At 40.3% G+C, this 18,729-nt stretch overlaps 1 protein-coding gene across 1 annotated transcript; it reads right to left on the reverse strand.

The window, feature by feature from the left end:
* Nucleotides 1-15,162: 15,162 nt before the first annotated feature.
* Nucleotides 15,163-18,371, reverse strand: LOC147635432 (receptor-like cytoplasmic kinase 176). The gene is made up of 6 exons (XM_086802693.1): nucleotides 18,106-18,371; nucleotides 17,202-17,500; nucleotides 16,974-17,109; nucleotides 16,647-16,783; nucleotides 16,422-16,545; nucleotides 15,163-16,338 (listed from the first exon to the last, which is right to left on the reverse strand). Exons 1-6 carry the CDS (start codon nucleotides 18,227-18,229, stop codon nucleotides 15,869-15,871), a joined length of 1,290 nt encoding a protein of 429 aa, XP_086658819.1. The 5' UTR covers nucleotides 18,230-18,371; the 3' UTR covers nucleotides 15,163-15,868.
* Nucleotides 18,372-18,729: the final 358 nt, after the last annotated feature.

Consider the following 18,729-nt stretch of genomic DNA (forward strand, 5'->3'; position numbering starts at 1 on the left):
AAATCACGCCTTACCAAGCCTGAAAGAGTCCAGGTGGAAACACAAGCTGACGCATCAATTGGACATCTTCAGAAGGTCTCGGACAGGAAGGGATACTCTAAACTGACATGGGAAGAAAAAGGCAAGTGGGTACCTTTACCCACTTCTATCTCAGAGGCAACACATCAGAAGGAGGATATTGCAACCGAATCAAGTTCAGAGTCTATTCCTCAAAACACAAGCAATGTCAAAGTTTGTCTTACAAAGCTGACAACTTTCAATTAGGCTCCTGCACAAGTAGACTCCCTGACTATCAAGGAAAGAGCGTTCTTCCTACAACTCCAACTATTTGGAATGTCTTTGGTATTCTACTATTTCCCTAATCAAATTACATTACCAACCATAAGTCTACAGGCATAGGTGTTAGCGTTGGGCACTCTGAAGACCCAAGAAAATTTTGAAGGCCCAATGAGATGGCAAGAACACAGCTGCCATATGGTTGCGAAAGCTCAGAAGTGTTCAAACATCTCCATTCACACCTCCTCCTATTTGTCCCAATGCATTACCTATGCCTATCGCTAAAATCTCACCTCCGACAAAACTTCAATCTGTTGCACGTACTCTGAAAGGGGTACCAAAAAGAGTCCAACAAAAAGGAACCTGTGCCATACGTCAACACCCCAAAAAACAATTTGCTTAATGTTACATCCAAAAGCAAACTCATTTTTGAAAGAGCTATCATGCTACAAAAGCTACTCATTCTATTAGCTCTATTTCCGTCACACCTGTACATACTAGCATTCTTCGTTCAACTTGCATTAAATAAAAAAAAATCTGAACACTTCCTTGTGTGTTGTGTAGAATAACCAAATGGAGACTTGGCTGGACACATGCAGCCCATCTTTGGACCTAGATAGCACTCACCCTGACCATCAAGGGGGCTACAACATTGCACCTTTTCAGATGCACTCCCGATATTTTTATGCCCCAGTGGGTGAGGCTTACTGTGGAAGACAATTTGTGGAGTTATACTACGAACAACATTATCCGTTTCCACACTGCCGCCGCGACTATGCTCGTATGGTATTGGGGAATGCTTCCCATATATGTTGGCAGTGTCGCACATACTTCCGTCGCTATGGCACGGGTATGATGCAGCAGATCATGGAGGTCACACCTCAACGACATAATCTTTGGGCAATTATGATGCCGCAACGTGGACCCAACCAACAAAGACTCCCGGAAGAGGAAAGAGCTCAAACATGGCGTGAAGACAACCTTTGTTTGCTAACACCTCCCATTTTGTAGGTTCGTCTTCCCCATGAATCTACATGTCAGTTTTGGCTCAATGTGAGTGAGTCTTTAGAACGGTTTCAAAACCATAGGTGCCTCTTTAGCCTTCCTACTATGCCCATACCATATGTAAGTGAAGATGCACTTCTTCCCTTGCCATCTACTCCAATGGGTAGGATTACGTTCTGGGTTATCTTTACATCCTAAAGCTATTGATGTCCACCCACCTAAGAATGCAGACATACATCCACCCCCAGTGCAAGACTAGCACTTGTACTCTCTTAATAAGAACTAGAAGCCAGGGCACTTTTTTCCATTGGGTTTTCCCCCTCGGCCAAATCCAGTGTTTAGCACCAATGTTTTTTATTTTTTATCTTTTTAATTTTCTTTCTGTTTAGTTTGTTTTGTCGGAATAAAACAGATACAAGCACCAAACTACATCTTCCGCTTCAGTACCGCAACTGACAGTCATACAATCAAGTGCAAACAATTCTTCACTAATAGAAACAGGTGAACTCATGCCAATCTCTAGTGTTTTCTGTATTTTTTTTGTTGCTTGATTGTTTATAAGATTCACTTTACTAAGCATGGCAATATGCATCTCCTTTGGTCTAGAGTAGGGATAGCATTTTAGTAGCTTTAGACTTGATAGTGTAAGTTTGACCGTAATTGTTTTTACCTGTTTAGCAATACAAAGTAATTAGTGTTTTGTGCTAAAGGTAGAGTTCCAGACCTAGGACAAAGAGACTAAATTAATCATAGGACCGTCAGTGGATATCTTGCCATTACTAGGACATTGCTTAGGGACAATCTAATAAACCTTCCATAACAAAAATTAGTATGACAAAAATAAAAGAAAAGTGTATATGTTTGTGGCCTATTGCCTTGTTATTCATGGTAGGCGAGGGAGGTCTATACCTTTCCCAGACCAATGCCTTGTGTAGCAAGGAATAGCCATACCGCGGGTGCACAAACATACTCTTGAAGAAAGCCCTATCCAAAAAGAAAGAAAAGAAAAGAAAAAAAAAGGACAGAAAGGCACCAAGAGAAATGCTTGTCTAATCCAGGATGGTCGCCGTTGTGCTTAAAATATTAAACCTTAACACTAAGCAATATCAAGAGTCTGCCAATACATAATTATGTTAGATTTATTAGTGTTGAACCGACATCTTTGACTTAGCATAGGCTAGGTATACTACTTGATAGTCCCTCGATTAACTGTTGTCTTTTGCCTTCTAGGAAAAGAACAATACATTTGGCATAAAACATTCTTTACTTTAGTTAGCTACAGGTAGTAATTATTAAGGCTTGAACAAACCTATTCAATCTCTACACTGCTTCAATGTTTCCTTCCTCTAGCTAATTGGACGTTTATTGCCATGTCTTATTCAGTAAAATTGCTTGTTTCGTTATTGTCTGTCAGTACTTTTGCTTTCAAAAAAAAAAAAAGAGAACACACAAACCACCTATCGTTTTGCTTGCAAGTACACACTGGAGATGCTACTCTTCCTTGGCATCTACGCGCTCGAGGACGCGCGCAAAATAGGAAGGGGGGAATGTTGCTTGACGAGTGGTGATCAATGCAAGGATGCAACACAAAGATGCAAGCAGGAAAACAAGAGACTTGACATTCTTATTTAGGGCTCTTGTAAAATGTTCCAAGTTGTAGGTGAGTGTGGGAGTGGGCTTGAGAACATGGTGGGAAGTTTTGGGAGTTTTAGGAGTTTTAGTATAAAAAGTGGCTCATTTGAGAGCTTATGGACACATTGGGCTAAACTTATGCTTGAGCTCTCTTGAGACTAGCTCTCCCTCTTGTTCATAGAGGTGCAAGCTCTTCTCTCTCCCCATCTACACTATTGTATGAGCAATGCTCTTCTATTCAATGCAATGAGATGATGTTTTTATCTCTTCTCATCTCTATTCTCTAGTGTGCATGCTTCTTTGTTGATGCTTGTGGATTCTCTATAAGGCTTTGTGTGGTAGTGGATTCAATCTTAAGCTTCTCCATAGCTTGTAGCTTATCCATGGACAAGGCATTGCTTGAGTAGTGATTGAGAATGCATGTTTATTTCAAGTTCCATTAAGCTTCAAGGTTTGTGTGTATGCTAGGGAAATAAGAGCTTGAGAATGAAGTATGCTTTGAGCTTGTGTATGCATTAGCTTAGCTTTCTTCTTGTATTGGATGCATGAATGAGTGGGATGATGAGTGAATGAGTTATGGCAAGATTGAGCTTGTGTGTGTAAAGTCTATGTCAAGGTAGTGGTGTTCATAGCATTTTCTCCATTCGTGGATAAGCTTTTGTGCACCGGTAGTACAGGTTGAATCCCTAGCTCTGAAAGGGATGCAAATCCCATTGGATTGAGCTGCTACACACGGATCATACTACTCATGCTACAAGTGAGAGAGTCTTCCGTCTCTCCACTCGCCATCTTTTTTCCCAGGTATTACAAGCCAACAACAACAAATGCTCACATGGATACAAGCTTGGCACTAAAATCCTGATCTAGACATCGTGGCTCTACTGTAAGATTCCTAAAGTTGATCAAAGTCCATATCGATCAACCAAGGGAAAGGTATGATGGATTTGTAGCGCAGAGAACAGCTTTGTTTTGGCATGAACATAGGCCCCAATGAAAGAGGCATGATGCTGTATTATCATACCCTACGGGGTCTTCCCGGATACATGCACATCACGTTTGAAGACATGGTGGGACACCAGGTTCTGGACTTCTTCACACTTAGCATTTAGAAGAACCCTTGAAAAGCTTTGATCACGCCGGAACTCTATAGACATGAGTTCGGTGACTAGATATTTCGACCTTGGTAAAAGGTTTTGAGGACAAAATGTACATCGGGTAGGGGAGATGTTAATCCCATTTTGGATGAACAAAGATGCTCCTCTAATTGAGGACATTAATAAGTGTCATGTAAAGACACTATAAAAGTTGTATTGAGATACTGGCCACCCAAGGCCTTAGTTAGTAAGTTTTGGGCACCCAAGTGTGAATAAGGGCCAGTTGTATACAAGGCAATTCTCATAATGAAATGACACAATCCCCCTTTGTGCTATGAGAAATCTTATACTTTGTCTTGATGAGAGAGAGAGAGAGGAGTGAGAGTGTGCCCTAGTACATGTGCCTCTTTCATGTATGCATGAGAGTGAGAGGTCGATTACCTTGCATATTCATGGTGCAAGCGACTCCGCAGTGACAGCAATGGAGGTGGAATTCAAACGAGTGGAGTTTCCAAAGTGAGCTTGGGGAGCCTCAAAAGGGATGTGAGCTCAAAGCATTGGTAAGTACCAACGATTGTTGTGTCTATTGCTTCTCTCGTTTGCGGTTGTATGGAGTTCCCTCTTAGGAGATGTGGTAGCCCATAACACCATATGATAACATGACCTAATTAACCTATTGATGTTGAATTATGTCCTCAATACCAATTTTTAGGCACACAAACCGTCTTACATTACATTATGTGTTGTAACATCTTGTCAAATGATAGTAACCTGAAAATTTTTTAAAGATTAAAAGTAGATCATTTGAATTTTAAAATGAATATTTTTAATGTATCACTAATTATGTGCTTTAAATATGTGAAACTAAACCTATAACATTAAATTATGTCATTGATTATAAACTTTGTGCTAATAGTATCAAAACACACCCATAACAAGTGTTACACTTTAGCATGCTTTACATTTTATTAATACATGATGGAGGGCCTATAGTAGAAAAGAGTAGGATTCCAAACTTTACCTTTGCAAAATAAAAATTAAAAAAATTAAAAAAATTAAAAAAACATTACATTATTAAAAAAGATACTTCTATTAAATATGAATTTTACAAGAAAGATACTTTTATTAAGTATGAATTTTACAAGAAAGATACTTGTATTTTTAATTTTATTTTGCAAGAAAGATACTTCTATTAAGTATGAATGGAACAATAAAAAACACGACTAAAATCCACAAAAAGAAAAATAAATCCTCATCCCATAGCGCATGGTGATCTCAACCAATCTGGGGCATTATGATGCCAAGAGAGTCATGTGTGGGAGGAGTCAAAGAGAGAAGAAAAAACCATGATCCCACTCTCTCATAAACACATTCTGCTTTTCTTCCACGAAACTAGATGGCCTCTATATAAGAGTCAATGTGGCCTTAAGAGTATAAACAATATCACTCCATATGGTGTAGATGCACTAAGCCTCTATGTATCTGGCTCTCCAAATATGCCAAGCTAAAATACAGGCAATGATCTCCCAAGTGGTATTAATGCAGAGGTGGTATATACCGCAATATACCCGAGGTGTAACCATTTATCTGGTAATGATGTGTGGGCATAGGCTAATAATGGATTGGGGTACTTTTTCCCTCTTTAGGAGGTTTTTTCCCTCGAGCATATGTATGCAGTCTTATGAGTGTGTATAAGTGACCTTATCATGTCACTTCACTTGTACTTCACTCATTCTCATCAATCTAGTTTGAGTGTTATGCTTCTATCTATCTCTCTTTACTTGCTACATTTAAGTGTGTTGCTATTTTGATCTCCACTCCAACAATTGGTATCAGAGCAAGTTTTCTTGTCTCTAACCCCTTTATCATCTTCTCCTTGAGCTTCTCTTATTAAGGTATCCTCTTAAGTGGAGAAGATATACCCTATAGTGTGTTGTTAACTGCCTTAACTACATTAACAAAGTTTTGTCGCATTTAGAGCATCTCGTGCACGTCTCAGGGCTTGTTCGCATGTTGTAAGGCTTTTGCAGATCCGGGGAGTTTTAGTTTGAACTACTTTTGTTGAATTTTAGGTTGCAATGCAAACAAGGCTGTCTTCATCTTCGACATTACATCCTCGAGCTCATCTTCAACAACTTCAATCAAAACTATCATTGATTTATACATTCTTGTTGAGTATCATTTCCACACTCTACACTATAATTTTTCATACACTTTGCAAGTTTTCTTTGTCATCAGCCATTTACAGCCATCTTGGTTGCATTAAATGTTGGCATTTATAGTACCTACAAGTAGTTGGGATATTTACATTCTGTGTCATAAATTAGTTATTTAAATGGTAGGCAGTGATGTATTTGGGATGCTTTTCCTTGAGAATAAGCTTGATAGGACTAACTATGCATTGTGGTCCTATATAATGCGCCATGTATTGGTTACCAAAGGGATTTAAAATGTTATTATTGGCATTGAGGCATGCCCTATCTCGCCAACATAGCAAAATAGTATAGGTACTTTGGATGGTCATACAAGTTTTGATATAACTATGGGATGCGACTCCACACCTCCCATAGAGAAACAAGACAAGTGGGATGGTAGGGATGCACGAGCACATGCATTAATGACACTTTCAATGAAAAGGTCCAATATTCCTCATATTTTCTCATGTAAAACTGTGAAGCATGCGTGGGATGTGCTTTACTAAGTGCCTAATGAGGCACAAGTGGCCTACTTGTGCAAGCAGCTGAGTTTGAGCATATGAATGAGCGAGATTTAATGTATGAGCTCCTCACAAGGATTAAATACCTTACGGAGTAGATTGCATGTATTGATTAGACCTATCCAAATAATTCTTTAGTGTCTACTATTCTCAGAACTCTACCAGGCTCATACCAGGTTTTGCATCTGTATTTCAACTCATGATAAAGGGTAACCCCAATGCCCTTACTTTTGATGATTTGGTTGTAGTTCTCTCGCAAGAAAAGCAATCTCAGCAAAACCAAACTAGTATGTGGGAGATCAAGCATTTGCTGCCAGTTAGAAAGATAAAGGTAAAGCCTTTTCTCATGGTAGCTACTATAAGCTGAAGGTAGAATCAACCCAATCTTTTGGAAAGGATGTCGAGAAAGGGGGGGGGATAAGCCCCTACAAAGAAAGGAAAATGCAACTACTGCTGGAAGCAAGACCATTATATCAATGAATACATAAAACGGCTGGAGAAGAATGAGAAAGAGTTAGGCATGGTTGTGGCACAGTACTAAGTGCTGAAAAGGAGTCCATAAACTATGCATAAGATGATTGGGCATTTATTGTGCATTGTAGTTATGATCCTTATGCCCATGATGTATGCATGTAAGTGAGACAGATCCACATGTCTGGTGTTTTTATAGTGCTAGTAAGCCCATTACTTCTTAGCATGATTTAGTTTCTTCCCTTGAGTCTACTTGCACAGCCACATGTGCAAAGAACTCCTCATATCTAGTGAAAGAAGTTACCAAGGTTATGTTGACTACTTCAAATGGTGGGATAATCACTCTTTTTGAAGTCTTGTTTGTTTGAGGCATTAAAATAACTTCCTATCAGCCTCTACCATTGTTGGGAAAGCTTAGTGGTTAGATTTGTATGACAAACAATAAAATGTAATTTTATAATATACGGGTCAGAAAGCAAAGGGTTTAAACTCTACCAATCCGGCTACAAAGTGGATTTTGGTGAGTAGAGATGTTGCTTTTGTCAAAAACCCAATCCAACCCATGATTTTATGCAAAAAAACAAAAAAATGTATGCTTGCATGACATTTTTGATACACTCCTACCTTTGTACAATTCCAAGTACCACATGTGGAACAAATGAATGCTCAACAAGGTGTTGCAAATCACTCCATATCGATTGAAAATCAGCTCAAATTTTAGCCCACAGATCATCCTATTGATGAGGCAACTATGGATGATACAATGGATGAGGAAATTCATCATGGTTGGAATGTACATCAGTTGGATATCAAGACTGCCTTCTTGAATTGGTGATTTGCATGAGGATGTATATGTATTTCAACCTTGTGATTTTGTTGAGAAGGGACACGAGTTTAAAGTATATAGGTTAAGGAAAGTTTTATATAGCCTTAAGTAGGCTCCCAAAGCACATATTTGGTTGCAAATGGTTTTTACAATAGTCTAATTGAGAGTACCCTCTATGTATAGAGGACCTTTTTTTAAGTCATCATTTTATACGATGATGAAATGCTGCTCATAGGCCCTGATGAGGAGAATATTTTAGTCTTGAAGGCTGAATTACTTGTGTCATTTGAGATGACATATTTGGACCAGTACATTATTATTTAGGCATACAGTTTATGTAGAGCGTGATGATGGTATTGTGATGTTACAGTCAAAGTATATACAGAGGTTGCTTACACGGTTTGGTCTTGAAGACTGTAAGCCTATTGCTACTCCAATAGTGACAAGTGCTAAGCTTAGTCTTTAGGATTCTTAGAGATAAGTGCTACACTTAGTCTCTAGGATGCACGTAAACCATTTGATGCATCACTTTATCAACATGATATTAGGTGCCTCATCTACCTATATAATACGAGGCTAGACATTCAGTTTGGGGTCTTCCAGTTGAGAAGGTTTATGCACAGTCCGAGAAATAAGCATCAGCAAGCTGTTAAGCGAGTGTTTTGATACTAACAAGGCATTCGGTCCCTTGGCCTATTCTATGCTAACGGCAGTGATATTCATCTATATGCTTTTAGTGACTTTGATTGGGCTGGATGATTTGTCATGATCTTCTCAAATTTTTTCCCTTCGATTTTAACTTCTTCCGTAAAATCTTGCAATTTTTGCTTCTTCGTAAAATCTCCACATCCAGCATATAAGTCAAGCAACACATATGTACTCCTTATGTAAGACTCAATGATTATTCTCCAAACCTCTACTCCTTGTTGTAAACCTAATTTCAAAAAATAACCTCAAATAAGCTTTGTTGAACCATAAGCCATCAAAACACGAGAATACAATTTTTCAATTGAGTGGGAAACTCTTGCCTCTAAAAACTTTTCCATCTTTCGACCTCTTTCACTTGGAGGGCCAACACAGATCTTACATAGTATTAGACTTGGGATGGCTAAGATCTCGGACACTTAGGAAGCTACAAAAAACCCTCTAAAAGCTTTTCCATCTTTCGACCTCTTTCACTTGCCAACACAAATCGTACATAGTATCAGACTTGGAATGGCTAAGATCTTGGACACTTAGTACAAAAAACCCTCCATATAAGGGTAGATGCTTGTAAAACCATGTGTTTTAGGTGTCACAAAAACTTATAAGTGGATGACGTAAAGTTGAAACTATTTTGGCAATACTAATTGCTTACCACAAACTATCTCCTTCACTTCTACAATGCACACTCAAAAGACCATCTACTTTATACCTAGCATCAAATGCCTTTGTGCATAAGCTGCACAATCTTGATACATTAACCCAATCACAATCATGGTGCCATTATCATCAAAAGTAGTTTGGGCTAGATCAAACAAATACTCCTCTTCCTCCTCTATATTTCCCACTTGAATAAAGATCAAAGTATGATTTATTAAATTCAAATGTAGTAGACCATCAAAGGTTTAGGGATAAGGAGAACTTACCACCTATTTCATTCCATGGGGGAATTATGTTGGTGTCAATGCCAGGAACAAGACCACCTATGGTAACCTCACTACCATATAATGACAACCAATGTTTGGATTAAAACCTCGTATGAAGAATTTACCCTCATTGTATAGTAAGGTATTGTATAGGTGAATATATCTCCCAACAATCCCTCCATCTCCCCTCCTTATAGCTTGAACCATCTTTATTGGATTCCCAACCAATTCTTTGACAATGCCTTCTATTTGTAAGCTTAAAGACATATTTATAATTCATAATCAAAACTTATAATGGAACAGAAAATGAAATAACTATTATATGCATGTTATTCAATGTCTATTGAGGCACCTGCAATTTTGTTTAATTGAAGGCCCATGAACAGTAATAGAGTCTCTTCCATTGCCACACCGATTGTCTCTCCCATAGTTTGTAAGGGAATCCCTAGCACACCTGCCACAATCAATTTTTCTTTCGAGGAAAAATTTTTACACTATACATCAATCTTATTTAAAGTAATTTTCTTTTGAGGTAGAATTTTTACACTATACATCAATGTTATTTGAAGCAATGCTTCATTGTTGTCTATCATAAACCTGATGTTGTCTCTCTTCTTCTTGTAGTAGCTACAAGGTTGAATCTTGCATTTTGTAAAGGATTGACTTCCACATCTGAATGAGTCACAGTGTGACTGATACATTATAAAATATGGATTAAGGTACACAAATTTTTTTGACACTATACATCAATCTTATTTGAAGCAATTTTCTTTTGAGGTAGAATTTTTACACCATACATCAATTTTATTTGAAGCAATTGAAGCAATGCTTCATTGTTGTCTATTCAAACTTGATGTTGTCCCTCTTCTTGTAGTAGCTACGAGGTTGATTCTTGCATTTTGTAAAGGATTGACTTCCACATCTGAATAAGTCATAGGGTGACTAATACATTATAAAATATGGATTACGATACACGAATTCACCATAAATAATATATGTACTATCGTATATTCTAACCTTGAGGCTCTACACTTGTCACAATGGAATGTTGGTCAAAAACTATAGAACTCTCAGCTGGGTTTGCTTTCCTAGAAGAAAAGCCTACCAAAAAACACAAACTCATAACTCATTATGATCTCTCAAATAAGAATGCATGAACATGTGAACATTTGTTTTTCATTTACCTAGAATTTTTAACCTTATTGGTGTAATAGTCTATTGTGTCACATGCTACTTTGTGCAAAATGGATCCATGGGAGGGAAACCCCTAATCACACCTTACACTTTGCTAAGCTTCATACGTGCAATACATGTATGTTTATAAGAAACCACTAAAATATCAAACTCAGTACTACGAAGTGGTTCACACTTACTTGACTAGCGATTTGTGATGCTTGATGGGGGGGTTGGTAGGGAGACGATGCCCCATTGCTATCATTTGATTCAAGCTCACTTGCCTTGTCACCCAAATTACCCACCACCATGTCAATTTCATTCTCCAAAACATCTCCATCTGCATCACCTCCATATTCATCCTCTTCATTATACATATTAATTTGACTCTTGCACATACATATTTTCATGATATGTGCGTAGTACATGTTGACAAAAGTGGTGCCAAGCATAGCACTAGGAGATTTCCACAAAATGGCCATCACCTTAAAGTTTTGGAGTTTGGATGGTTGGAAACCTCTAGTTAAGCACGCATTAGCATGAACACAACTGGGATGGGTGACCTCTAGGGACTTCCCCCCCCCCCCCCCTCCCCCAAAATTTCCAACATGGTACCAAAGCCATGGGTTGGAGTGTAACCTCTGAGCCATGAGAGAAGCCAAGTTGAGCCTCTAAGCCAAGAAAACATGGACAAGTTCAACCTTTGGGCTAAGAAAAAGTGAACTAGTTGGCACCAAGGGAGGGTGTTGAGAAAAGTGGTGCCAAGCAGTAGCACTAGGAGATTTCCACAAAATTGATAGACTGGAGGTCCTCCATCACCTTAAGGTTTTGGGGTCTGGATGGCTAGACTGATTTGTGGAAACCTCTAGGTAAGCGCACATTGGCATGAAGACAATAGGGATGGGGGTGACCTCCGAGGACTTGGCCCCCCACCCAATTTTCAACAGTACTCATAAAGCTTGTGACCTTAATGTTTATTTATGAAGGCTTATACATATGTATATGCGTACCTACAAGGGGTACTATTCATAGAGGTCATGGATCTAAAGGTAACATACATAGTAAAGAATTTCAGCAAGGATTTGAAATGGGCAATTGTTCCACAAAGGATGACCCCTTCTCTTTTTCTTCAATAAAAACTTATCCACCCATTGATTGTTAAGGTTTCGAGCATGTTGAAGAATGGTTTCTTTGTTACTATTCCAACGGCCCTAATTAGACATAACATGTCTATGATGGTGGTTGGTATATAGCCCACCTCATTCATCCTCCCAAAAATAGAAGATGCTATCAAAAATGCTTCATCTTGAAAGAGCCCATTCTCCATGTATCATGAATCACAGCCTGCAAGACTAGTTGCAACCTTATATTCACTCTGCCATGGCAAGTATTTTGTATGTTGTCCCAAGAAATCCCAGGCAATGTGGTAGGTCTCCACTAGGCAATATTCATCTCCATTGGGCAATATTCATCTTATCATTAGCTTTTGAAATAAGGTGGATAAGAACATCAACCATCAGTAAGGAAGCATGGCATATCCTTGTGTCCCACATCTCCTAAAGTGTCAAATTAATCTCTTCTCCAAAGTTATCCCAACAACTCAAGAAGAAAATGGAGGAAAGACTATCATCCCCCTGATGAGGTAATGCATGATCATATGAGGCAAGAAATCCCAAATCTTCTATTGCTTGCACTCTCTTTCTCTCTCTCTCTCTCGGGGGGGGGGGGGGGGGGTGGGGGGGGTATGATCCTTTACTACAAGGAGGTAGCTATAAAAATTGGAGGCAATTCTCCTAACCATGTCAAGCTTTGCTTCGAGTTCAGTATACCCTAAGCGTCATGCAATTGTCACACTTTCTTTGCTATAAGGAGCTAGCTATAAAAATTGGAGGCAATTCTCCTGACCATGTCAAGCTTGCTTCAAGTTCAGTATACCATGAGTGTCATGTAACTGTCACACTTTCTTTGCTATATGAGATGGACCATGAGTGAAGGTTCGCTATCATTTGAGTCCAAAATGACTCAAATGATAGCGAAACTCTGCTTGCTAGCTCCAAAGAGTGTTGAAGCTCAACCCTGACAATGCATAGATGTATGCAATCCACTCGACATGAGGGTGCTTTTCATGTTCCCTCCCTCTGTAATATAAATATTCTATGTCTGATAACTCTCTCTCTCTCTCTCTCTCTCTCTCTCTCTCTCTCTCTCTCTCTCAATGACAACCTACCTGTGTCCTAACCCAGTGCCACCTTGTGATAAAAGCCACCAAAATGCTCAAATGCCAATGCCACACTGCTCTGTTGAGTATCAAGAACAACATGAGAACTCCATACATCACCTACTGTGAAAGCTCTAAGAACTCTGGGATACGCACACGAGGATAACCCTTACTCCCTCTGGACATATGATGCGTAAAACCACCAAGTAGATTTGGAAGTGTCAGGTGCTATGAGTGCATACCCACCTCTATCAAGAACCCACTCATCAACATATAGGCAGTCTGAATGTAACCAACATCCCGCCTTCAGTTAGTCCAAGAAAAGAGGAGAGAGTTTAGCCTCATGTGCATGTCATCCTCCAACAAATAATCAAAAAAGCAGCTCATTAGGGATTAGCTTCACTATACAGTTACGTTCAATGTTAGCCACTATGTTTTCTGAGGTTGTTGGCCATGGGGTCATTGAGCACGCCAAAGCACGATGGGTCATTCTCATGCAGGATGGGGTGCTTCGAGAATTTTAAATGTGTATGCTCATAATCATAGAGGGAAGAGGATTGGAAAACCCTCACTGATCTTCTCCCTCATGCTTGCAAATCATTGGATTATTGGAGGGGATTTCAACATGGTTTAAAGCATCCTGCTGGCAAAAAAGGGGGACATGAGGACATTGTTCACCCCTTAGAGAGGGCATCATGGGATATGTTTTTTCTCTCTATACATGGCATGGGTGGTGAGGAAATACACACCACCGGGTAGATTTCAAAGCGTCTGGTGCTATGAGTGCATACCCACCTCCATCAAGAACCCACTCATCAACATATAGGCAATCTAAATGCAACCTACATCCAGTTAGTCCAAGAAAAGAGGAGAGAGTTTAGCCTCTTGTGCATGTCATCCTCCAACCAACAGTTGGAAAAGCAGCTCATTAGGGATCAGCTTCACTATGTAGTTACGTTCGGTGTTGGCCACTACGTTTCTTGAGATTGTTGGCCATGGGTTCATTGTGTGTGCCAAAGCACAATGAGTCATTCTTATGCAGGATGGGGTGCTTCAAGAATTTTAAATGTGTATGCTCGTAAACATAGAGGGAAGAGGATTGCAAAACCCTCACTGATCTTCTCCCTCATGCTTGCAAATCATTGGATTATTGGAGGAGATTTCAACATGGTTGAAGCAACCTGTTAACAAAAAAGGGGGACATGAGGGTATTGTTCACCCCTTAGAGAGGGCATCATGGGATATGTTTATTCTCTCTATACACGGCATGGGTGGTGAGGAAATACACACCACCAAGCCCCTACACATTCCATGAGACTACTCTCATGGCTTTTGACTGAAATATGGCACCTGACCTAGTTCCAGATCTAGGGCACCTCACAGAAGTGTTACTTAGAGGTGGGAACTAATTTGGAGTATTGGTAACCAACCGGAAGGTAAGAGAATGTAGAGCATGGACCACTACCATAAGACTACAGTACATCTAATGCAAAACATCACCAATTATATGCACTGCATCCTCACCACCATGACTGCCAAAATGAACTGCATCCTGATCATGAGCATGATCATCTATAGCCAGGGATGCAAAACAGTCGGGGTGCTTCACTAGGGCTCTGGCGGCAGGTCATGAGCGTAGGTTTGGGGATGCCTACTTGCAGAAATGTTGATCTTATGGAGGCTAACAACTTCCAATATATTCGGGGAAGGCCAGGGAATCAGACAAAATTTACAGTCCTCTGCCCAAATAAGCAAACTGTTCAAGTCTCAGAAACGAAAGTGTTCGTCTCTGACCCCGGCTCGAAAAACAAAAACAAAACAATTAGAGAAGCAAAGAGCCAGCGTTTGCATCTAAGCAAGAGGGTTCACCTGTAACTTGGAGAGAGAGTGTGTGTTTGTCTTCTGTTGCACATTTATCTTTGTTAATGCTATCACACCACTAGTATATTCTTCAAATTGACCATGCCTACATACTCTCAATATGTGAAGTACGTCTTGTCTTGTGGAAGACTAGATGTTCTATTATTTCAACAAAGTCATCATCTACCAGATTATTCTAGTCACCCAGTTTCTTCTCAAGTGGCATACTTCACACAGCAAGAACACGGTCATGATGCATGAACTTAAAAACTTGACAAGCAAGATTATATAGCCCAAACTGTCTGCTACGCTTGATCACAAAGTTGAACTCCTTAATCAACCGCAAGTCAGAAGGTACAAATGCCCACAATGGCTTCTCTCTCTTAAGATACAATGTACAGGAGCAAGCTATACATATGGCACCTTAACTCAAGGCTTAGGACTTCATGATCACAGAACCTGCTTGTTGATGAATTCTAAGGAGAAAGCACTAATGCACTTGATATCGACAGGCAAGGTGATGTCTGTCCACCACATTGCACATAGACACTTTCCACAAGCCACATAAATGAGGACTATGCCTGTCTGTAACCATACACTAAAACCATGCAGAAAAATAAGCACTTTTCAGGATAGCGTCTCTCCCCATTTACACCATGATAGTATTGCTCAGAGCTTACTCCACTTGTTCCCCATACTGGATGCACCATCATGCAAGCGAGCATGCAACTCCATGTCCTCTCTTCAAGACCATCACAATTTAACCCACCAGCTCAAACTTAATGGTGGGCCAAAGCAGGTCCTTGCTCAAATAAAGCTTATTAACGGCTTGACTAGTGGCAGAAAAAAGTGAGTAACATAATGCAGCAGGCTGGCAGCTGACATGACATTTCCACAGCCAACATACCTCCAACAGAACATGACCCTTATGATGGGCAACTGCCTCTTTTCAATGTAAGGAAATCTCCACTAAGCATTTCCAGCAATCTGAGGTGTCAGATGCTGAAGATAAGATCTCACATGCCCATGTGTAAGTACATGTTGCCGCCCCTGCACACCTGTTGGAATAGAGACTCTACTTCTAGCATCCATTGGTGGGGCAGATAATGGAAATACTGAACCTGCCGTGTCTTTGAGATCCTGAAGTGGAGCTAAAATGTCCAACACTTCCTCCATTGATGGCCTTGTCTTTGGATCTCGAGAAAGACAGCAGGCTGCCAGGCTAGCCGCTTTCTGAGCACCTTTTACAGAGTAATTTCCATTAAGACGGGGGTCGACCAGCCAAACGGCCTTCTTCTTGTCGCCCAGAAAAGGGCGTGCCCACTCAACCAGGTTATGCTGCCCACTTGGCCTGGTTTTGTCCATGGACCTTCTACCAGTTAGCATCTCAAGCAGCACAACTCCAAAGCTGTATATGTCACTCCGTGCAGTCAGATGCCCTGCATGCATGAAACCAAAGTCAGAATCTAGCTGAGCGTGATACACCCCCATTCCTCTAACCCAAGCCAGTATGTGTACCTACCAGTCATAACATACTCAGGAGCAGCATAGCCATAGGTTCCAATCACTTGTGTTGACACATGACTTTTGTCACCTTGTGGCCCATCTCTAGCAAGGCCAAAATCTGACAGCTTTGCATTGTACTCCTATTCAACCACCAACAAAACTAACATTAGCTTGCACTATATAAAGCTTGCAATGTGAGAACCACAAAGACAGTAACTTTTAATGTGGCCTGCTCACATACTGAGTCCAGAAGGATGTTTGAAGTCTTGAAGTCACGAAAGATAATAGGCCTTTCACGACCATGGAGGAAGGCCAACCCCTTAGCAGCACCCCAAGCAATCTTCATTCGTGTCATCCAAGGCAAGGGTGTAGCTCCTCCTGTGGATCCAAAAACACAATAACGATTAAGTTTCTTGTTTATAGCAGACCCTGAGCAGTCAAAATCTAGCCCCCACGAAGAACCCACACACTGATATGAATCTGCACCTAGGCAGTAAAAACCTAGTCCTGTTGCTTAAAGTAAAAGGTACACAAACACGCTCCAAAGAGTTCACAGGTGTATTCTTACTGCGGAAAAGATGATTCTCTAAGCTCCCTTTCTGCATGAACTCGTACACAAGCAACCTCTGTTCACCTTCAATGCAGTACCCTACTAGCTTGACCAAGTGACGATGATAAACCTCACCAAGGTAATCAACTTCAGCCTGCATACAATGGGGAGCAAATAGGGTTTAACAATGGTCACAACAAGACACCCTACTACACGTAGACAAAATCAAGGTAAATACAGACTTACAAGCCATTCCTTGTGGCCTTGAAATCCGTTGGGATTCAGAATCTTCACCGCCACCACAAGGCCGGTCCCTGGTTTTGCGGGCGCTGTACCGTGCTCTTCTATCCAACCTTTGAAAACATGGCCAAAGCCTCCCTCACCAAGCAGACTGTCCGGGCAGAAATTCCGGGTTGCACTCCTCAAATCATTGAAGGAAAACTTCCTCAAGGGCGAAGAGGACAGCACCTCTTCCTGTGTCCTTGGAGTCGCCAGGACAGTGGAGGGCTTGAGATCGTCTTTACAACAGTCATCTAAGGATAAGCCTGCCATACATCAGCAACAACAATATTGCATGGCTTAAAATTGAAATAGAGGCTGCAATTTACATACATAAAAGTATGTATGCATGTGAGATGCATAGATACATCAGTTATGAACGTACATACATGCACACACACACACACACACATACATACAGGCATTCATGCATGTATGTGTGTATGCATGTATGTATGTACGTACGTACAGGCATACATACATGGTGTATGTTGGTATGTATGAGGGCTTAAAACTCAAGTCTTTTTAGGGTGATCTGACTTCACAACTAGTTGCAGACAAGAATAGCCAGTCGATCTGGGAAAATTAGGGCAAGCTTAAAGCTTTAGAACATTAGCAATGATTGCAGATAAATGTTCGAAAAATCAGGGCAATCCGGTGCGTAATTAGTCCAAAATTTCAATTTTTGGCCAGGTTAGAAGACAATCATGAAGAAATTAGGACGCTATAGAAACAGGATTAGGCATAGGCTGAGGGATAACTGAAAAATATGTATGCAGTGAATTACTGTGGAGATCAAATAAAAGAAGCAAAGATTAAGTAGAATAAAATGAAATTGGAGAGCGTGGGAGAGGGGGGTGGATTAGCATACCAGGCGTGGAGAGGCTGCCGACTTTAGCAGAAGAGGAGGGCCAGTTAAGGAGTCCACAAGTGAAAGAGGGCAAGCAGGAGGTTTCATCGTTGCATCTTTTGTGCTGCTGCGCTAGGCCCCCCATGTCCTTCTGCGCTACCCAAACCTTCTCTCTCTCTCTCTCAGCTAGCTATGACGGTGAAGAAAACAACCTTGAAAGACTATGGTGTAACTTCTGCCTCTGCAGATATGTATGGTGTACCTGCTGCCTCTGCAGATATATGTTGTACGTGGATTGAGCTTCTACATATCACTGTCTGCATAGCTGAAGGGTGGGTGATGGATGGGAGGGCGGTGAAAGGAAATAGAAGTTTATGAGAAAAATTTTGTGAACAAGTCAACGAGCTCACTTATTTCCAAAGACTCAAGGAGGTGAAGTCTTAACCAAAAAATAAAAAAATAAAAAATAAAAAAACAAATGCCTCAAGGAGGGGGAGTAAAGTGCTTTTCTTCAAAAAAAAAAAAAGCATATCACTTCAAATTTCGAGAATTTTGAACATGCCGAGTTACAATATAACCAGATTGACTTTAATTTAGCAAGTTTTCAAAATTGCTAAAATGAAATTTCAAGACGAAAATGATAAT

This window comes from Cibotium barometz, chromosome 9 (assembly GCF_041138505.1).
Source record: "Cibotium barometz isolate CiBa-2024 chromosome 9, ASM4113850v1, whole genome shotgun sequence".
In the NCBI taxonomy this organism is placed as follows: Eukaryota; Viridiplantae; Streptophyta; class Polypodiopsida; order Cyatheales; family Cibotiaceae; genus Cibotium; species Cibotium barometz.

Coding starts and splice junctions, on each gene's coding strand:
- LOC147635432 (XM_086802693.1), bottom strand. CDS start 18,229: ATGGGGGGCCTAGCGCAGCAGCACAAAAGATGCAACGATGAAACCTCC. Junction 16,784..16,973: donor AGAGAATCATCTTTTCCGCA/GTAAGAATACAC, acceptor TTGGATCCACAG/GAGGAGCTACACCCTTGCCT. Junction 16,339..16,421: donor TCCTGAGTATGTTATGACTG/GTAGGTACACAT, acceptor TCATGCATGCAG/GGCATCTGACTGCACGGAGT.